The 22,333-nt window shown below is 41.2% G+C and overlaps 1 protein-coding gene across 4 annotated transcripts; it reads left to right on the top strand.

Moving 5' to 3' along the window:
- Positions 1-1,096: 1,096 nt before the first annotated feature.
- LOC148356664 (uncharacterized) lies at positions 1,097-22,085 on the top strand. Of its 4 annotated transcripts, none has more exons than XM_088347931.1 (33): positions 1,097-1,223; positions 1,337-1,396; positions 4,902-4,967; positions 5,033-5,095; positions 5,199-5,240; positions 5,383-5,409; positions 5,487-5,525; positions 5,605-6,441; positions 6,507-6,608; positions 6,682-6,759; positions 8,413-8,475; positions 8,544-8,603; positions 8,675-8,710; positions 8,791-8,856; positions 9,055-9,096; positions 9,165-9,233; positions 9,298-9,363; positions 10,010-10,096; positions 10,162-10,224; positions 10,693-10,770; positions 10,850-10,954; positions 11,023-11,067; positions 11,141-11,194; positions 11,274-11,360; positions 11,457-11,555; positions 11,622-11,735; positions 13,864-13,905; positions 13,968-14,030; positions 14,179-14,253; positions 14,323-14,362; positions 17,899-17,950; positions 18,025-18,370; positions 21,521-22,085. In XM_088347931.1, the coding sequence occupies exons 1-33, from the start codon at positions 1,215-1,217 to the stop codon at positions 21,920-21,922; spliced, it is 3,477 nt and encodes a 1,158-aa protein (XP_088204057.1). In that variant the 5' UTR covers positions 1,097-1,214; the 3' UTR covers positions 21,923-22,085. The 4 variants fall into 4 exon arrangements, with proteins under 4 accessions (XP_088204057.1, XP_088204059.1, XP_088204058.1 ...); XM_088347933.1 differs by having other exon boundaries at positions 11,625-11,735; XM_088347932.1 differs by having other exon boundaries at positions 6,510-6,608.
- Positions 22,086-22,333: the final 248 nt, after the last annotated feature.

The raw sequence follows: 22,333 nt of genomic DNA on the forward strand, positions 1-22,333 counted from the left end.
GCGGAGTTTGTATCTCCCCGTGCTTGCGTGGGTTTCCTCTGGGCACTCCGGTTTCCTCCCACATTCCAAAAACATGCATTTCAGGTGAATTGCCCGGTTCGAATTGTCCCTAGGTGTGAATGAGCGAGTGAGTTGTCTGTCCTCGTGTGCCCTGCGATTGACTGGCAACCAGTTCGGGATGTCCCCTGCCCACTGCCCGATGATTGCTGGGATGGGCTCCGGCACCCCCGCGACCCTACTGAGGATAAGCGGTGTAGCTAATGAGATGAGAATTAATGTAGTAGTATTTTTGTAGTAATTATATACTTTTTTTTTTAAGGAACACAAAATAACACATGTGGTCCCTGTTTCAAGCACTATATTTGATATTTAGTTTTATCGTGTAGTATTTTTTTGTTGTATTTCTGGAGAAGTATTTATGAGTGGACACACAAAGTGACAATGTTGTCACCCAAAAAGTTAACCACTCTTGGGGGCCCCCTAGCGGTTGCGGGGCCCTAAGCAGCCGTTTAGCTCGCTTACGCCTTGGCCTGGCGCTGGGGAGACAGCTTATTGTTTTGAATCAAGAAACCTGATGCAAAACCCTGATAGTTCTGTTTAACGTTCATTAGTGCAGTACAAAACCTTTTGGGGGTGATAATAATTGTAAAAACCCCGTGCATTTGATATTGCCCCCTGCCAAGACTGAACATGCGTGCTCTTTATCAAACCGTCCCCCTCGTGCGTGTTTACGTTAAAATTCAATTCCATTGAATCTGTTTTACTTTGGGTGGAGGTTGGCCATTACGAATAAGCAACAAGGCGAGTACAACCGGTTAGTTAGCATTGTGATCTTGCAGACATTTTGATTGACAAAGCGCATCCACATCTGTCAAGTCTTCATATTAAGACACCAACCGGAAATGCGTCACGCAACTCACTTGTACGGAGCTCACAAGCTAAGATTAAAACATCATGGGAGCCACAAACAAACAAAAAAGAGTCATCTTCATCACATGTGGTCATATTAGGAATCTGAAAGAAAGTCAACACGGAAATAATCCGTCCCCTCATGGTAGTGACTTGTACTTTGAAACGCACGCACCGGATCTTGAGACGTTCGGTTTAAAACTTGACTAAGGTGCGTTCTACAGCTGGACGTTAATGAAGAAAGCAAACGTAGAAACAAGAAAAAGTAAATCAAAAGTAAGAAAAAGGACAACGCGGGAGCCAAAATGAATGCCGTAAGTTGAGCACAACATCACACGCTCACTTCACCCGCTATTTTTGTTCTTTATGTCACAATTAGAGCTGTTGTGAATATTAATGTGACAAATTTTAATATTGTTCGGTTTAGGAAGCTCCGGAGTGGTTGAAGGAGGAGCAGAAGGAGAGTGGAATCTTCAACAGACGACCTGTAATTATATATATTTCTTCATTTCTATCTTGTTTGCATGTACTGTATATCAATATTTATATATTGAAAATTTGTTATTACACTGACATTTTTTATCACAAATTTCCGAACACTCTTGTTATTTAGAACTGTGTGAATTACACAGTAGCGTATATTTTCATACACATTTTAAACTTGGGCATCTCTGCTAAGCTCCCCTACTGCTTTTGGATGAACCTGTTGAAAATCTCTTAATTATTCTAAATGTTCTAATATCCCTGGCCCACCCCATTAAAGGCTTGAGCCTACCACCCCCCAACCCACCTTCCTTGGCTGTGTGACACATAGAGCCTGTCTTTTGTAACATAATTCTAGATAACTATGAAATGATCTGCATTTATATAGCGCTTTTCAAGTCAATGACTTCCCAAAGCGCTTTACAATGTGCTCCACATTTCCCAATAGCGGCCTTGCAGCCATGTAAGGCGCTAACCTGCTTATTGGGGGTATTAGGGGTTCAGTGTCTTACCCAAGGACACTTCGACATGTAACACGGATTCGGGATTCGAACTGGGATCCCTTGATCCCAAGACGAGCGCTCTACCTCCTGAGCCACTGCCGCCTCAACTAAAACTGTATGAATACATACTAAGAAAAACTATGACAGGTGGATAATGAAACCAAAAGTCAGCGAGAGAGTAGCTCGGCCCGACCCGAGTGTAATGAGTGACATTTGAGGCCCTACCCAAAATTGTAGTCAAGCACTATGGCTCAAGATCTTACCCCAAGCCAGGAAATGGCGAACAATGCCTTCTCACGCTTGCGAAAGGCTCGCTCGCTCGCTTTGGAGTTGTCTGACCTTTTGCTATTAAATCAACACAAAATATTTCCTGGTACGACTCTGTTTAATCACGTTTAATGGCTGTTGCTCTGGTGGATTACGGTCCCATAGCTAATCATAAGTTATGAAACTGGTGACGTTTCTCAAGGCCCTCTTGAGGGCTCTCAGACGCTAACTCGGAATCTGATTGGCTAAACCAACAGCTTTCTTGAAGACTGTGAATATGTCACGGGACACTGCCTTCAGGATTTTTTGTGAAAGCTTCTTGGTAATTTCTAAGCCTCGCAACAACTAATGGCTTAAATGTTGTTGGTTTAACCCCTTAACGTTCTGCCGGCCTGCCTGTGGGCCTCTGGACTTTTAAAAAAAGAATACGTGTCTGTACGATGTCACCAGTCACTGAAATACGTCATTCCATATACAGTATCGCGGGAAAGCTCAAAATATTGGGATTCAATATTTTATTTCAGAATATACCCATCAGAAAACATCACGATCAATCTGAAACACGATCCCTGTAAATTATAAAGCTGGAATAACTCACCAATTACGTCCCCTGGCCGTTATCAATTTTTTTAAATGTATTTTTTTTTTTACGTTCTACGGCCCACATTAGCTCATACGGACAGGCTTGTTTGATAAAACGGATATCACAAATATCTTTAGCCAGTAGTAACCGATTATGATTGACTCATTGGTTAGCCAATACAATTTCCAACATAATCGTATACAATTTCTGGATTTGTATTGAAATCAGAGCGGAAATTAAACGTGCACAAACCAATTAGTGATTAATTTTTACGGACCATTATTAACCGCAAGTGTGCGCAATAATTGATTTAAGATGTCAAACATTTACAAGTCTTCCATAATGTCTAAAAAATTGGCAAAAGTCAAATACAAATTTGCAAAGGTTTTTAGTGTTGTAAAGTGGTCGTCCCAAAATGGCCACTATGGTAAAGTCTAAACCTACCCTTAGACAAATGTGTAAAATACAATGTTTAGTTTTTTAGAATGTGATCAAATTTGACAAGCTAACAGGTAAGGCTTCAAGCTACTGTCTCACTTGTTTGCCATGTTACATTCATTTGCAGGCATTTCATTGCAAAAAAAAAAAAATCAGGCGAGAGTAAAAACTTTCTTTTTATATATTTTGCCACTCAGATGACTGAATGTCAGTAGCACTTGCAGTGAGTCAGTTTGGGACAAAACCTCAAAGTCTTACCTTTCAAAAGAGACGAAAACCAACCATATTCTCCAAATGGTTGAAGAACTGCATTAAATTTACTTTAGGTCAATTGTACAGAAGCGCTGAGGGTATTAATGCCTAAATATAAAAGCGCACATCTGGGGAGAAGTAATGAAAGGAAGCTGACTGACTATTGATGGACAAAATATAATTAACATCACACGATTAAGATATTTTTTAGGCCAGTAGAGAAGGCCCCGCAGGTCCTCATGGCCCACCACAGGGTGAAAGTGACAATCCTTATAGGAAGCTTTGTTATTTCAGGTATGTGCGGCAGTAGGTAAACACAATGGCTAATTGCACCTCCTGACATTGAATCAAAAACAGTTATGACCTTCTCTCTAATTAGCAAGCAAACCTTTAAGAATTCCCAACTAAAATTAAGTAAAGTGAGATTATCAACTCATCACTGCTGAATATAAATAATATGAATCTATTTACCGAACAGTGAACAATAGAAGAGATCATGTGTCTTCAAACTTTTGCACTCCTCCTTTTCGACTTCTGAACTCATTCTACATTAGCACTTGTCTTGTTGTGTTTGCCCGATTCCTCTCGCTGTTTCGTTGTATTTTTTTTTGGATCTTTCGTATCTAGAATAAGTAACTTCTGTTTTTAACTTGCATTTTAAGAATACATTTTTCTATATTTTAAATTTTGCTGACTGTGTTGGAGCCTGAACGCAGATTTGATAAGGAAATAAAATGTTTTTGAGATGAAGTGTTTGAGGAGTATGTTAGGAGTGACACGAGTGGATGGAGTGAGAAATGAAATTGTGAGAGACAAACTAGAGTAGTAGCGGAACTGAGTAAGCATGTCGATAGGAGAGTACTCTGTTGGTTTGGACACATGGAGAGGATGGATGAGGAGCGAATGTTGAAGAGTATCTACAGATCAGAAGTAAATGGAAGGAGACCAAGAGGAAGGCCGCGATTGACATGGATGTGTAGTGTAATGAGTGCACTGCAGGAAAGAGGTCTAAATATAATGGAAGCTCGAGCTCTTGTTGGTGATGGGAATGAGTAGAGAGGTGTTATGAAAGGATAGTAGGATGTTTAGATGAATTCTAAGGGATGGGCAAGGCACCTGTATGATGCGGCAGGGGTAAACCAGTGAAAGCTCTCAGGGCCCTGCCGTTGAACAGAAAAGTGTGTTGTGTCACCCTAACTCGAGTGACATGGCCGCTTTCTTGTGTCCCGTTTCATCTGGAGGGACGAAAGTGTGACCGAAGTGCTTGACTTGCATTTTGGGTTGGCCATAGTCAAAATTGTTGCGGTTTTTGCTACTTTTTTCTTTTTACTTTTCTTTGTTTTTGTGTATGTGTTTGTCTTCTCGAGAAATATGAACAGGGTAGATGGATAGAAATTTTAAAATAAAACATTAGTGACGTTATCGCTTCTGAAACATTTACCGGTAAAGGCATTTTGTTTTTGCAGAGTATCGAGGTACTGCAAAACATGCTGAAGAAAATCCCACAAAGCTCGCTTCTCGCTCAGCAGCAGGTATTTATCTCTTTGCCATCGTTCTGTCACTACTAGACATCAGTCTTCTCGTCTGTCCTCCTTAGATCATCATGCCTTTAAACTCTAATTCTGATGTGTCGCTTGCGGACAGCTGGAGAAGCGACCAAGTAAGCGAAGCTTTTAAAGTCTTAGTGAATGCATAGTGGGGATTTTGAGGGAAATTTCAGGCGCCCCTGTAAACTCTTGAGGATTTTTTTTTCTTCTTTAAAGACTGGCTCGGCGTTTGGGGCCAGTGACGGGGATCTTACACAGGTGAGATCAAACTTGTTTGTTAGCCCGATGACATACACACCCTTTTATTTTTTGTTTATCACCTTTACACACACTTTTGTGTTTTTGCACAGAACCAGTTTGTGTGTCTCCTCTTTTGACATGTAGATTTTTGGTGTTACAGGGTGGCACATACTCAACAAGTCCTCAGGTGGTTTGTATTCCGTCCTCTACTGTCTCGACTGGTGGGATTGACATATTGTACAATTCTTTTTTTGTTCTCTGCAGCCCGTAGCCAACAGTAACCCATTTTATTCTTATCAAATGGTATGGACCAGCAGCATTCCGTGTTTATCTGATTCTTGGTGCAGGCTATTTACTTTTTTTAACGCAATGCTCATTTTAGGGATCTGGGACCAACAACAGCAGCAGCGTGGATGTAGGAGAAAACCCGTGGCTGCAAGCAAAGGTTGATGACAACCTTGTCCATCATTCTCGTTTGGATTGGCAGGAAAATGGAGCAACAATGTCTGCTGCTCAGAAAGATTCAAATCACAATTTGAGTGCCAACAATGAGCCCCATAGTTGGTCTACAAGTGAGCGATATGCTGGTGTCAGCTCAGATGAGAACTTTTTCCAGAGCCTGCATGCAAAGAACTCCAGCGTCCAGAACCTTTTAGAACCTTCTCCCGAGGATTTTAACCTTGTGGCACATTCAGAAAAAGTCTTGGATAATTCTCCCAGTGCTTTTATGGATCCGCTATGGCCTACACCAGACAATGGAAAGGATCTGGAACGTTCTTCAATAGATGTATTTTATTCTGGTTCTACTGCTGCATCACGTAATTCTTTTTCTTTTCTGACAAACGGAGAAAAATTAGCACCTTCAAACACTTTTTCTAATTCTGGATTCTCCGGATCTGAAGCATCCGATGCTCTTTTGTCCCCTTCTTTGAACGCATCGAGCCCAATCGCAAAAGAATTATTTAAAGATGGCAGCAGCACAAGCGATCAGTTTGGCGTAACAGAGAATATTTTCGGGACGCTTACGGGGAGCGGCTTGGACAATTTAAGCCCAGACCTCTCTGAGCAGACTTTCCATCAGATGTATTCGGGCACGCCACATGATGTTGTGCTGACCACTCCGCAGGGAAGCAAACATGGAATCCTCAAACCGACCCCCTTCAGCCAGGCCCAGAATATAAAGCTGTCAGCGGACTCTTCTCCCACCGAGTCAAATTACGTAAGTAGCTGTTGGCGTTCTAAAGTTCCGACTTTTTTGTTTCTAAATTTCGTATTGCACTGAAGCAGCCGACACTCACGAGGCGCCCGCCTAAGCCGCTCCCCCGTTCCAGAACTCCTAGGCTTCCGCCACCAGTGCCAGAGAAACCCTTCAAGCAAGTGTATGCGGTAAGTCTCCTTAAGCGCTTTCGGCATGATCGTCGTATGATGAACCACATGTTCCCTCTTTTACCCTTGCAAGATCAAGCCTGAGTTAAGAAGCCCGCCGAAACCACCTCCAAAACCGCTCAAAACCATCAATGCCGCTGCCAAGCTTCAGGTATTTTGATTCGATCTGTTTATTTAGAATCTCGTCGACTACTAAATGGCTCGTGTGCTGTTCTTCTCTCTCACTTGCAATCATTCATTTCCAACAGTTTTAATCAGACTACCACAAACACACACAAATACTTAACAAAATACAAAATTAAGAAGGTCAATACAACAAATTCAATTTTTAAATCAAGTGTCTCCAATTTAGTGCCCCCCGGCACTTAAGAACACCTGAGTAGCCCACAAAGTGATGGGTCATTAGGATTTTCTAGCAGAGTTGATATTTAACTGACCTGATGTTTTAGTGGTTGACTTAACTTCTAATTATAACGACCTGGTAATGACATAATATCAACATAGGAGTAAGATTATCATTTTAGAAATGTATATGAACATGGTACCTCTTTGCACCAATCAGTAACAAAATGTAGTCTACAGTTTAAAAAATGTTATTGACCCCTGATCTAAATTGTGTTACATTTCCTCTATCCAATGATCTCAATCTGTAAATAATTAGTTCAAACTTTTAATGCATTATTCCATTGGTCTCTAAAAACAGAAATTTAGGTAACGATTTCCATGCAAATACAGCTTATTAGAATACAGTTTGCTTCTTGATCGCTTGATTCATTAGCGCTGCATGCCCGAGTATTATGACAATTGGAAAAACTATGGCCTTTATTATAATGTTCCTAATAAATGTTGTTAAAAATCTCTATCTAAATTTGACTGGCAACTAAGCCAAGTTATCTTCTTTAAAGTGGAATTTGTTCGATATAAAGGGTTCTTACAGAAGCTTGAAATCCTTCAATACTTGAATTTTAATGTTGTGTTTTCAAAGATTAAAGAGTGCTTGAACTTGGGGTGAAGTGCTTGTAAGTGCTTGAAATTGTTGGCATGTTTATCAACAAGTATTTTTAAAAATGACGCCGACACTGCTCTCTGGTTGCTTCGTTTTGCCGTTGTGTTACCTCTTCTCTCGGGATTAACGACAGCTAGGATTAGTTTATATGGCATTGTCCCACGAAGCATAGGCGCAGGTGCATTCTATTACTAAAAAGGGCACTATGAAATGGGTATTTGTTCAAGGATTTTATAGGAGTTATGCACATTTATTAAGGGCCATGCATAATAATTAAGGTAGTATTTCCCAGTGGTAAATTGTAAGAATAACATTCCGCAACTGAAAATTCAAGCTAAATACAGTACTATCTATACATTATATCATATATATTATTTACATATCATTTTTACCTAACACCAATATGGTGAGAGATTTGTCTCAAAAATATTAACACACTTTAATGTTGCGATTTTCTCACAATCCAAAAATCTATGATTTGATAACTGCACACTTGAGATAAAAAAAATGCCTTATGTAAATTGTAAAAAAAAAAAAAATAGGTGGCTCTGCAAAATACATGATTCACACCAGATTTCTTATATCAATAATACTTGAGAAATTGCCTTTGAAAGTCCTTAAAAATGACTTGAATTTGGCTATGAAAAGTGTAACCAAGTCTTGATGCCTTATTTGGATCAACCTGCAATTTATATACATTTCATTTACTTGTGTTTGACCAAATTACTGATGAGGGGAGCATGCTTCTTGATAAAGAGGAAGGATTGCTGGATCCATATTGTAATATGTCTGTTTCAGGAAGGGCAACTATTGGAACGGGAGAATTGCGACGTCTTTGAGGACATCCTGCTGATTGGACAAGTGGGCTCTCATCGAATGTGCCCTGCTGGTTACACAACTGTTTTCATACTTTCTCCACACTTTGACAGGAAAAATGCGTGGAAGACTGGCCAGAAGACAGTCCTCAATTACACCCTGACTTCAAACCGGTAAGCTGATGGCTGTTGCTTATTCCCACCTTTCCATATCTCTGCACATATTTGTGGTTTTGTCTTCCAAGTCTGGAAAATTACGACTCCGCCGTGAATCCCTAAAGGTGAGTTGGGACTTGATTGTCCCCCGTTATGCGTCGAGGCAGAGAAAAAAAAGACAAACTTAGCTGAGATTCTCTTTCAGATCCGGACGTACTCTGAAGGAGGAGCAATGGGAGAAAACCAGGACGATCTTGGACTTCATGTTAAGGTGGCAGTTACCTGTACCCATTAAGAAGAATTAATATGTTCTGGAAGACTAAGGCAGTATTGTGGTGTTTTTCGAAAAATGTGGGAAAGTCTGTCTTTCAAACTAGCAGGACTTTAAAACAAGCAAACAACCTCAACTCGGTGCATTTTGATCACCTCCGTTGATTCAAACATTGCTCATTGTCCAAATCTTTTGCAGAAAAAGGACAAGAAGTTTTTGTTACCTAGAAGATACTCAAAGGTAGAAAATCGGCTACACGTCATTATGTAAGTATTGTACTCGCGCTTATATAGTTGTTCACCCGCTAGGACAAACTATCTGACGACTTAAAGGCGGGTCAGAGCTGGACTTTACCCAATCCGAAAAAGCCTCCAAAGGTATTGTACGGATTCAGAAGCAGTATACATCTAGTAAGTTTACTTTTTATGATTTCGTTCTCAGGACAATTTCCATGACCTGGATTCATACAAGAAGGAAGAAGGGGAGCAAAGTTGGTCTGAAGGCAAAGTATGGCTTTTTTATCTGCTCTGTTTTTGTATTCGGAACCTGAGAACCAGTTTTGGGCACGTTACTGAAAATAGCAATTACAGTTACTAGTTCCACATTGCCTTTTATACTTTCATAAAAGTTGACCGCCTAAAACGGTTTTAAAATAGCAATGTAATAAAAGAAATAGAAGAAAACATATACGCCAACCTCTGTAAACGGTCAACACTTCATATTTCTTGGCTTCTGCTATCTTGTGAGCTTGAAAATAGACATTTAGTTGAAACACTCCATATCCATTTTGTCTCTGGGCTTCAAACCACTCAAAGTTATCCTTCTCCATTTTCTTTTTTTTACCAGGCATGGTGTATTGCAAAAATAATTTATAAATATTAAGACCACTATTAAGCACACCTCTACCGTACATTCTGTGCTTACGTTTGACCCTTTGATTTCCCATTGGTTTTGTTTCTGTATAAGCCACAGCTCCTTCCCCATTCGCTACTGGTGACATACAACAAAATATGCGCAACCCACCTGATTTGAGTAATATATTTTATAGTTGTGAATTCCTCTTTGCTGCGAGTATATACGGTTGGGAGAATATATCTGTAAAACATGTCAGTCCCACCACTGCTGACACCCATCACCTTGTTTTGCTCTGAAGAAAAAACCCCTGAAGAAGAAAGTCAACCAGCTGCTAAGACGGGCCTCCACAAGCCTTATCCCAAAGCAGACTACTTCAGAGAGCAAGGTAAATGCTGAGGCTTACTCATCCAAACGTGGAAACTCACTGCTTGCTCTCCCATCACATGACAGGATGACAGCTACCAAAAGAAGAGGATGAACATGAAAGAATCACCAGTTAGATGGCGATCCCAGGTCTCACACGGACACACACTTCCAATGACATTGTTTTGACGTGCCACTTAGCCTTAACTTATTGAACCATCCTACTGATTTCCTACAGCTAAATCTATCCTTAAAGGTGCTGTCCGCTATTTGAAAATGTGTTACTCTCTGCTGCTATCTCCTGGCTTAAAGGCAGATCATTCACGAGTGCTTGTGTATCTTGATAAGTGCTCAAATAAGCTCTTCTTTCTCATCTTTTTGGGGGGTTTGCGTTGGCTCTCTGATATGAAATCAAAATGTCTACTTTGATAATGGAATATTGTGAAACAAATTTGCATGATTTTGGGGAGAAACACTACTTGTTCTGTACCAAATTGAAAAAAAGGATCTTTTGTAATCCCTTTAAGGCTAAAATGTTGTGCTAGATAGTAAAGTGTAACAGTCACAATACTTTCTGGAAGAAATTTACATGGTCAGTACTTTCTCTCGGTCCTCTAGGAGGCCATGTTCGATGACAGCATAGATGAGGAAGAGGAGGTCCCAAGAGCACATCTGGACGAGACTGGCACCTTCTCCGTGAGTCTTTCTCATTTGCTGACACTTTCAGAAACACCAGTCATCATTCATCCCACACTGACGCTCGCTTTCCCTCCAGAAAGGGAAAAAGAAGATTAAGATTAAGAAGTTGAACGCCTTCAAAAAATCCACAGAAGAGTTGCAGGGGGCGTATGGATACAGCCCCAACAGGAGGGACTCGAAGGTAACAACATAAAGGCACATTAGCGTTGTCATGTTGCTCCACGGTGTCCTTCCAATGATTTCCTCCAGGACGGACGAGAGCGAGTTTTAGGCGGCGCGGACGCGTGGCAGCAGGTTGCGTCACTCTCTCACCTCGCACGCTAACTTTTTGACTTCATCAAGTGAAATCCATTGAATTCCCACCCAGGTGCACGACTTTGAGGACGTGGAAGAGCTAAAAAGGCTTCAGCATATCAGCCAGGTAACCCACCAACCACCCCAGTGCAAGGGGACGATGCGATTTAGCACTCGCTTGAATGCTGAAGGTGTTTTTGATCAAGGAGGAAATGCTTCATCCACTACCAAAAAGCTTCTCAGCAGAGCAGTTGGATTATGAAGCCCTCAATGCAGCAGATGACCACCCCGCGGTTCGTCCAACTTTTGGAAGCAGTATTTATCGTTTTCATGCATTCGAAGTAGGATATTACGTACGAGTTGTAACTTATGCTGTGACGTGCTTTTAGAGAAAGCACAAGTTCAAGGTCCCAATCCCTTTGCCCCGCAAAGCGAAGTCGAGCAAACCGGCAACGTTTGACAAGGCTGCAGTGGCGCAAGCATCGTTTGTATGTTCTGGAGCGCATGTTTTGCCATCGCGCCGCAGAAGTTAAGCCTTTTTATTTAAATCGCAGCAGGAAACTGACAACTGGCCGGAAGAGGATGATGCAGTAATGAGCGGAAAGCAACACGAAGATCACCTTGTGGACTATGATTATAGACAGGATGAGTTGGGCCTTCACAAACAGGTAATAGGATTACAGTGAGTATGTTAACATGTTAACATGCAGGGAATTGAGATCAAGATTTCGGGTTTTGGACAAATGCAAAACATCAGTTTACGGGCCGACTGACAAGAATTGACATGGCGTTTGGGAAAAACACAAATGGAAGGGGACAAAGCGCGAGCAAACAGGCGATTCAGTGTTTAACTTTTGACATTTTATTCAGTCACAAAAATAATCATATATTTGCTAATTACTTTAGTGTAGCTTTTACAATTCACGGACCTCCAATGAGGACGCAACGCTGGACATCTTTTCCACTGTTGACGGTTCCTGGCCTGCAAAGTTGGCACAGTCCATTCCTTAATGTTGTCGACCCAGTTCTTTTTCGGTCTTCCTCTCCACCTGCCACCTTGGACTGTGCTCTGGAGAATTATCTCGGCCAGTTCTGATGATCTTGAGATGTGACCATAAGTTTCACAGTTGACAAAAGATCTTCGTAGGGTACAATGTTCCCTCTCTTGCGGTTGCCCACAGTTTTGTTTGTCACATGGGCCAAGTAGCTGATGCCTGAAGTTTCCTGTAGCATCGCATCTCAATGGCCTGGATTTCCTTTTTCAGTTATTCTGTGAGAGTCCAAGTTTCGCAAGCGTAGAGGAAGATGAAGGGACCGAGCACTTGATCTTTGATTTTACTACAATGGTCTATGTTTCCACAAAACCTACAGTTACTATAAAAATGCTCATCAAAATTATAAAATTTACGATAAGTGTGAACAGACAGCTTTGTGCCTAACACAATAAAAGCAAGCAGTGAAGTTGTGCAGATAGAAAATGTTGCGGTGATGATTTCCCCTGCGTTTCGCGTTTCACTGACCATATTTTGTGGTTGCTTGTTCCAAAATTTTATCTTAATAAAATATTTTGCAATTACATCTACCAGAGACAAATTAAGTGGTTAATTACGCTAATTTGATAAAAATTTGTTTGTGATGGGTATGCACTGTGCGTAGTTGTCCATCTTTTTCTTTGTTTCTGATCTCTCACTCTCTTTTGCTATCCTTCTCTCTCACTTTCTCTAATTTCCCCTCTTTCCCTGACTTGTTTTCTTTCTTCCTCTATCTTTCTGTCTTTGTCTTTCTCTCTTTCCTTCTCTCTACTAAATGTCTATTTCTCGCTCTTTCTTTCTCTCTCTCAATTTCTCTCTTTCTGTCTTTCTCTTATTTTGTTTCTTTTCCACGTTCTCCCCTTTCTTTCTTTCTCTTCCTCTCTGTCTCTCCTTCTGTTTCCTTTTCTCTTTATTTTTATTTCTTTCTATTTCTTTATTTCCTTCTTGGTCTCTGCCTCTTTGTCTTTCTTTCTATTTTTTTTTAATTTCTTTATTTCTATTTCTGTCTGCCATACATACCTGTTCTCTCTTTTTCGTAATCCCAAGCTTTTTTATGGGAGCAGCCAATCAAAGAGGTGACATTCAAATACCGCATTGAAATACTGCAGACACAACACACATTTTGCTAGCTGTTTTTTTGTTTTTTTTTTACCTGTACAAAATGTAATTCTGGCTGTATTTGAGTCAATCGGTTACAATTTTGAGCCTAGTCTTATCAATCCTGATCAGGCCCCAATAACATACTTTCACATTAAGGCGGGGCTTTAAACAATGGGGCCACAGATGGCTCGGAGGGCCAGAGTTTGAGACTCCTGACTTGTATCATGTATTGTTACTGTCATCTGTATCTGCATTTTTGTCATGCTTTACTTTTTTGCGCCACAGAATATTTACAATGTAAATGGGGTCTTCTAGTACAAAACAACCCAACCAATTCATGCAAGGCTTGTGTGTAATTTGTTCCTGTTCCAAAAGCCCTAAGTTTTCTGTAACAACAAAGCCAAAAACACAGCTGGAAAAGAAATGAGCACACTCATAAGGAGTCGGTCCAGTCAAATGTTAATACATGAATTGGTAATTTGAATATTTGAGGCACAACCCTCCTAATCATGCTCATAGTCCTAAAAAGAGGATGTCTCGAGTTTTGTTTACATATCCCGTATATTAATAATATTCAGATCTTAATTCAATTATGCCCGGCATGGAAACGATTATATTTTGAGGGGGCTGGAAGACTTATCACACTTTTGTTCTCTCCACGTAGAAAAAGGGGAAGCGCAAAATCTTCAGAAAGCACAAATCGAAGGTAACATTGGGAGAGGCTGTTTGGGGGTCTCCGATGGTTTTCCTAATTGTGCCTTTTGGCAGAACAAAACCTGGGAAGGCACTGTTGAGGATGTGAACGTCGGCCACCTGTCAGAGGCGGCACAGGTCAGTTGGCAATGATCAGCTTGTTCCCAGGCTGTTCTTTGTCTAGACCAGGAGCCTGCATGTTTTTAAATCTGTTGACTTGCTCAGCAACATAGCGCTCGTAGTCTGTCACGGAACGGCTGATTTTGGTCATGCTGCTCTGTTCCAGGCCGAGTGGATGGCTGCCCAAAGGGATGCGAATGTTGCGGCAGGTTTGGAGGACGGCGACGGCGAGGGCGACGGGGTGAGTTTGTGCCGTCGCAATGTCAGGAAGCAGCGCAACTGGCTAATTGTCGTCTTCTTCTCTTCACAGGACACGGATAGTTTGATGGAGTGGTGGAACACAGTAGAAAGTGAGTCCATACAGTACACTGACTGACGGATGCGTTTAACGGTACAGTGGAACCTCGGTTCTCGACCATAATCCGTTCCAGAACACTGTTCGAAAACCGATTTGTACGATCACCGAAATCGTTTTTTCCCATTAAAAGTAATGTAAAATCGTTTTAATCGAACGTAAACATGAAGCTAACCCAGGCTAATTGTACGTTCGCGTTAGCGTAATCTTCCATACGAAAGATTACGCTAACATGAACGTGTGAAAATAAAAAAATCAGGTCGTTTACACGTCATTTAGCACCCGGGTCCCCACAAAAAGTGACTAGCGCTTCATTGGAAAGGGAGGTCCATTCACACACCCTGAATGTTTTACGTAAACAAAGCTAACTGAGGCTAATCGGACGTTCGCGTTATCGTAATCTTCCGTACGAAAGATTACACGAACATGAACGTGTAAAAATTAAAAAAAAAAGGATTATGAATAGGATTTCTTACCTTTGTGGTGGACGGTGGGGAGAGAAAAATCATCAAAAGTTTTTCAACCTCTTCCAAAACTTGCGGCAGTTGCTTGCTTATAGCGCTAACTTTCTTAGCCGCATCACCCGATTTCACAGCCTCCTTATTCTTTACTATCGTACTGATAGTAGATTTAGCCATGCTGTATTCACTAGCAAGATCGGAAATTCGTACACCTCTTTCATATTTAGCTATTATGTCTTTCTTAAAGGCAATAGTTGTGCGAAACACTTGTCTTTTTTCACCTGTCCTGCTTGCACCGACCTTCTTCGGGGGCATAATTAGGGGCTAAAACACCCGTACGCCGCTCAGCATTGCACCCTAGCGTACCGGCGTTCGAACTCAGTTTTTTTTGACCGAACAGCGAAGCAAGAATTTCTCGAAATTTTTGGTCGGACACCGATTTGTCCGAACTGAGAGGCGTTCGAAAACCGAGGTTCCACTGTATTCCCAAACGGATTTTTTTCTCATTTAGGCACAAAACATGAAGTGTTCCTCCCCACAATTAGGCAAATGTAATCTCAGAGTTGACCCAACTGGCTTGTTTGCTGTAGAGCTGTGACGTCTTTGAAGTAACGCTAAAATGGCGAATCGCATTAACACAACATGTGAGGCAAGCTCTGAAACATACATCAATTGTAGTGAGGAAAGAATGTGAATGAGAAAAAATGTTATAGTGCCAGAGAATTAGATATACAGCCATATCAATTCTAACCAGTGGTTGAGGTGAGTGACCAGGAGGAGGGCGAACTTGACATTCGTGACAAAGAGCAGAAAAGTGATCGATTTCCTGAACACTGATTGGTGTGTTTTGTCTAAGACGCCTCTTCCGAGATGGTGTTCTATCTCATTTCCAGTTTCTATCCCTTCTTTATCGTGGTAATTTTGCAATTTTTTTTCAATGAAGCGTAGTAATTTACTGTTGTAGAATATAAATGTTGCACTGCTAATATCGTCTAAACCTTATCTGGATTTAATGTTTGTTCCCTATTGAACTGTAATCTTGACCAATTCTGTCCTATTATTAGCAATCTTTCGGCCAGCGAAGAAAGGCCCTGTGAGCCGTACCTTTACTGCATCCATCTGGGACACAATGCCAATTACCAAAACTGCTTAAAACACCTATAGATCCTTTGACCAAATAACTGGCTTGCAAGCATGCTGGTGTTAGTCTGATGATGTCACAGCTTAGGATGTCAAACACAAGAAAGGCTGTATTTAAAATGCATTATCTTGTAAAATAATAGGAATATACAGATGATATACATAAAAACCATGTACTGTTTCCTCACATTTTGCATGTTGAAGAATTTAAAATTACCTTTAAGACAAGCATTCAACCAGGCAAATATTGTAAAGGAGTCTAGTAAACATAGTTCAGTGATCCGTCGCTGCTTTAGGCCTCAACTAGTTGATTGGCCGAGTTGTTTTACCCAGCATGCCTAGCGTTCCAGTGCTACCGCTTTGCTAGCAAACTGATTATGTACTGCTAACCAGCAATTAATCGTTCCTGTGCTCGTATTGCTCGACTCACATTCGTTTACACAACAAGAGCAGCAACAAAATTCCAAAACAAGTCTGTAAAGAAGTTCTGAGCACACATTTTTCAATGCAACTGGCAAAATATATATCATTCACAGTTTTGCTTGTTTATGGTAATGACAGCTGTGGGTAAGAGAGTTTTTCTGAGCCTTTTGGTCCACGTTTTAAGGAACCTGTAGCACCTACCAGAGAGAAATAGGTTGAAGAAGTGGTACCCAGGGTGAGAACCTGCTTTTAAAATAATGAAAGTATGCCTAAACTTGTTTTAGCTATCAGCAGTGTTGGGCACGTTACATTAAAAAAGGAATTAGTTATTGTTACTCAATACTCCCAAAAGTAACTGAGTTAGTAACTGAGTTACTCTGTAATAAAAGTAACTAGTTACCAGCAAAAGTAACTATATCCGTTTCTTTAAACATAAGTTGTATGTCAAAGAATTTGAAATTTCCTGAGCAGTATTCCAGTCAGTTAAAGAGAGAAAAACCGACAGGTAATTATGTGATTGTACTTTGTAATATTAATTGCACCTCACTAGCAACAGATTTATCCTACACTTGAAGCTCAACAAATTTCAACAAGAAACAGTATAATAGAAATACAATCAGCAGTAAACGATATAAGATGAGTTTAATAAATTAAATCTAACTCCAATGGTCCGTTGTGAAGATGGGAATTCCGACTACTGTATTTTTAGAGAACCAGCCAGCTTGCATCACTAAAAAGAGACTGCTCTATCAGCTCTCAAAAGTTGTTTTGGTTGTTTAATCCATATATTACCATTAAATATAATGATTTACTTAAAAGGGGAAAAATAAGGCAAAATTAAGACAGAAAACATAAATTAAAATATCAATTTAGGAAAAAAGTCAAATGCAAAAGTATTTTCACCTTTTTCTATACTAAAAAAAAAATCCACTTCAACAGCACAGAATACCTGAAAAAAAGCATTTTGAACAATCACAAGAGAAAATTGTGTCTGGAAAGGAACCGGTTTACTTTTGGTGGGTAGCTGGCTCCCACTTCCAAGAGAAGACTCATGAGTTGATTGCAGCATTCAACAATTCGCCTTTTCTCTAGTAGTAAATACTGTCTTCGTAATCGCTATTTAAATATTTATAGTCACTATTTTGAATGGTCACATGATCCCAAAAGACGTGACATCAGGAATTTGGAGAAAAGCGAAAAAAAAACCTCACGGGTAAAAACAGCGTCGGGTGTTGCAGGGACACGCCGCCTTTGGCGTTCTTCAGCCAAAGTATAACACCACTTTTCAATGTCAGTAACGCTAACGGCGGAAAAAGAAATGCGTTGGATGAACCCGTTACTGAAAAAAATACCGCCGTTACGTAACACTAGTTAATCAGTATTCAAAACACAGTTGAAAATTCCACCTTCACTATAAATGAATGCTCAAAGTTGCTTACTTAGCAGGGTAAGTTATTGTGTCCACTGCCACAAAACGTCATTTGTTTATTCGTAAGTTGTTTTCCAGGATGGGACGAGGTGCCATCAGACGAGGAAACAAAACTAGTTGACGAATTCCAGTAGGTTCTTGGGATATCTGTCGTCTCCATCGTTTCACCAATTCAGTAAAGCTAATAAGGTCTCCCCCCGGCAGGTCCTTCACAACTTTGGCCGACAAGGTGAATCGAGGCCTGCGTGTCTTCAACAAGGTTTTCACAGAGCGCGCCGAGGTCTTCTGGCAACACGTGGTGAAGCTTCACGCCCTGGCCGACCACCTGGCCACCTTCCACCAGAAGGCCAAAGCGGCCGGCATCACGGGCAGCACCACGGCGGCCGTGGGAGGCGTGACGGCCATCGCCGGCCTGGCCTTGGCCCCCTTCACCTTCGGGGCCTCGCTCATAGTCACGGCTGTCGGGGTGGGAGTCGCCACCGCCGGAGGCATCACCTCGGCTTCTGCTACCATCTCTGATAACGTCAATAACACGCAAGAGCGTAAGAAGGTGAGTGTGATGGAATGAGTTGAGTTTGCAGTACAAACGTCAGAGGTACCTCTTTGTACCTGCAGCTCCCGACACAAAAATCTTCGATACATGAGTTTTTGAACGGAAATCTTGCTCGCTTTATGGGGGGAAATCTACTTCCCTAGCAGTACCAGAGGCTACAAATAGAGACTGCTCATGACTGCTCACTGGAGTTAGCTGGTCTGGTTGAATATGCAAAATGCTACAAGCAAAAAAGACTAAATTGTTTTTGTGTGTATATTCATTTAAAGCAATGGTTCCCAAACTTTTGTAGGCTGGTGCCCCCTTGGCTCCCCAGTGAGTTCAAACCCACCGTTCCTGCTAACTTATTAACACTACTGGTACTACTATTTATTACTCTTATTCCAACCATTCACTTATTAACTTGCACAAATCAAAAGTGTTACCTCTAATCAATAATGCAGTTTTGGGGTTGGACACTATTAGACATTTTTAGCTAGAGTCACAGAATTGGTTATTTCTTTGTGCCTTTGCAAACTTTTTTCGTACGGCTTGAAGGGTGCAAATGCTGCTTTGATGGAGGTTTGTTTACCTCCCAGTCCACTTGTAGATGCACCTTCTTCATCTTTTATTTGTAAATCCTTTTTGACGTGCTGTGTATTTTAATATGTGATAATGTTTAAGGTGCTGGTACAAATGACCTGTGTCTCCTCTGGACCTAGCGACTCAGCGAAAGCAAATCCTGCAACGGGCGTTTTCTTCTGTTTTGCGTGCGCTTCGTCAAAACCAAAATAGGTCCAAACTTGTGATGTACCGCCCTTCTTCGGTGCAAGCTTCGTTTCCTTCTTGTTTGTTGACTCTGGGACTATGTTTACGGAGTCTGCCATGACACTCAATGAGCTCACACGGTGGGTGTGGCATAGTGTGGTGCTTGCAAACTTTGAATCGCGTTTATTGGCTTGTGCTATTATGAAAACTTGCCTCTGATTGGTCGGCGCTTTTAAAACTCGAACAGTAACAATTGTGATTGGCGAAAACTCCATCACTCACTACAAAACCTTAAAAAAAACGCAATGCTTTGCGGTTTCGCAACCCCACTGCGTCACACCGGGATTCGATTTCTGTTAATCGTGCAGCCCTAACGTGTTGTGTACAAATCATAAAACAAACGTTCAAACTTCTGACTGCTGCCCCCTACCGCCCCCTTCTTCCTCACCGTCCCCTAAGATCTTTCCACCGCCCCAGGGGGCTGGTACCGCCAACTTTGGGAACCACTGGTTTAAAGTTACAGTAGAGGAAGTGCTTACGTATCAACAGGCTCAATCTCATACCTGTCAACATCTGCCAATTTGTCCCTTATAAATGATTGAAAATCCTCCTTATTAGGCGATAATAAACATTACAAACACAACTTGGCACCTATTTACTCACAGCAAGACGGACTACGTAGAATACCGCCACAATATTAGCAATATACGATGACCTTATCATCGACCGGTGACCTAGACGAACCGGATTAGAGCCGAAATTGGCAATGTGAAATGTTCAAAAAATGTTAAAAAAAATATGGGGAAAATGTGGAAAGGTATGCATCTCTGTAAATCTGGCTTTAATTAGCCGCATCATTGCATGAGTTGCAGGGTTGAAAGCTTGGGAAAAGGCGCGGCTTATAGTCTGAATTTTACCGTAGATAATAAGTGCAGATCCGCTCTAATTAGACCATCAAGGATGTAGATGACATCGGAAAAGGCATTCGATTTTCTCATCACACTATTTTTACTTGCAGTACAATGTTGTTTTGGATGAAGTCTTTCTCATAATGCTTTGTTGTACAACGTGGCACCTTAAGCAAAAATAGTGTGATGATGAGACAAAATGAAATGCCTTTATACATTGGTCAGCCGCAATATTAGTTAAGTTTAGCTTAATATGATTGTGTAAGAATTATAAAGATAACTGAAAGCAGTAGGATGTTTTGATCCACTTTTTTGTGGAAAACCCAGTTTGGCCCAACCTTGACTAGAGCCTTTCTCAGGTGGCCCCTAGGTAAACTTAGTTCAAGACCCCTTCTGTGCAGTATGCAGGTGCCTTAAATCTACCCAGTAATGCATGCGTGCCCCACGCATCCTGAAACATTCTTTTATAAAACTAAAATTGCTTTTTTTTCCCCCGCCCATGTCAAGCGCTGGCTTAAACGACATCAACATAGAATTCATATTGGCATATACATTTTTTTTAAATGAAAATAATTTTTAAGAATAATTTTCCAGGCAGACAGGATTTCCCTTTTTACAATATTGGAATTTACCAAGACACTCTGTTCAAAAATCCTCATACCATTCTACGATCTCTCTGAAAAATCTTTGAAAATAATTATAAAGAAGAATTGATGTTGGTAGTGGCTCCAGGTTTGCATTTTTTTGCCGTAAACTTTGTTTATGCACTTGACTGTACCAAAAGAGAGAGAGAGAAAATTAAAATGAGAGAGAGGGAGGGATAAAGAGACAAAGGACAGGAGAGAGAGAAAGAGAAAACGAGAGAAAAATCGAGAGAGGGAGAGAAAAATGAGAGACGGATAAAGAACAACAGTGAAATAGAGAGAAAAAATAAGAGATAATGAAAGAATAAGAAATAACGTCAAAAAAGAATGACAGAAAAGGGAGGGATAAAGAGACAAAGGACAGGAGAGGGAGAAAGAGAAAAAATGAGAGAAATCGAGAGGGAGAGAAATGAGAGAAAGAGATAAAGAACAACAGTGAAATAATGATAGAAAGAATGAGGGATAAAGAAAGAATAAAAAATAACAACAAAAGAATGACAGAAAAAAAGTGGAATTGAAAAAGAACAAGAGAAACTGAGAAAGGGAAAGAGAAAGAGAGATAGAAAAAGAACGACAGAGAACAAGGGACTGAAAGAGAGAGATGGAGAGAGAATGAAAAAGGGTGAGAAAAACAACAGGAGGGAAAGGATGAGAAAAAGAATGAGAGAAAGACAAAAAAAACGAGAGCGCGTAAGAGAGAGAGAGAAATTAATACAGCTGCAGTTGGACCTATTTGAGAGCGCAGCGCTTTTCTCAGCGTCTGATTGGAATCCCGGGCAGCTCCCACCTTCCGACTCCCCCGGGATTTACGCTGGTCATTCACCCCAAACCATGTGTGGCCTTGGCAGGTGGAGGCAGTGCTGCAGGAGTACGAGCTGGACTTCCAGGATTTGGCCGAGATCCTTCACTTCGTCAACCACGGCCTGTACAAACTGCGAGGCCATCCGTTCCTGCGTTCCGGCACACAGCATTACTCCGAAGATTGGGAAGTGCGCAAGGCAGTGCAGGTCATCAGCTTGGTGGACTCGCCCGTCATGCGGGCCATGGAGGTGACGGACAACAACTTGAACCTGGTGAGAAGACTTCAGGGCGGCATGGACAAGTACTTCAAAGACTCTCGCAACCCCAAGAGAGCTTTCAAGAAGGAAGTGGTCGGTCGTATCAAAGACGCGGCCAATGTTCTCAACGACGGGGTGGTGGAGCTCAACGGCATCCGGGAGGAACTCCAGAAGGCCCTGGGGAACTTCTAAGCACCTTTGGATTTGTAAAGTGGTGATTATCGCTTTTACTGCTTTCATTGTGCATTGTGGCAATTGACCTGCTACCCAATTTTACTCATATATATACCTGTACATGTATTCTAGTCCATGTAAAGAAGACATTTGGCCAATAAAGATGATTATTAACACAGAATGCTGACTTGTTTGCGAACATTTTCAGTTTTAAAAGGATACCTTTTCCCCAACGCTCTATTTCAAGGGTGGGTCAACGACAGCACGGGGGTCACGAATAGAACATCAGGTGTTTTAATCTGGGCCGCCAAACAAAAATGGTAAAAAATAATAACGTATCCATCTATTTATATACCGAAGCCATATCTCCCTAGTGGGAGGTAGCTAGAGTCAAAAACACACTCGCCTACCATTCATTCTCCTTCGCTC

Source organism: Urocampus carinirostris, chromosome 11, assembly GCF_059441175.1.
Source record: "Urocampus carinirostris isolate Australia breed hairy pipefish chromosome 11, RoL_Ucar_1.0, whole genome shotgun sequence".
Classification (NCBI taxonomy): Eukaryota; Metazoa; Chordata; class Actinopteri; order Syngnathiformes; family Syngnathidae; genus Urocampus; species Urocampus carinirostris.

Bases quoted from the DNA above. Each gene is read 5' to 3' on its own strand.
- LOC148356664 (XM_088347931.1), top strand. The intron at 13,906-13,967 runs GTAACATTGGGA...GCCTTTTGGCAG, and splicing joins TCAGAAAGCACAAATCGAAG to AACAAAACCTGGGAAGGCAC. The intron at 17,951-18,024 runs GTAGGTTCTTGG...TCCCCCCGGCAG, and splicing joins AAACTAGTTGACGAATTCCA to GTCCTTCACAACTTTGGCCG.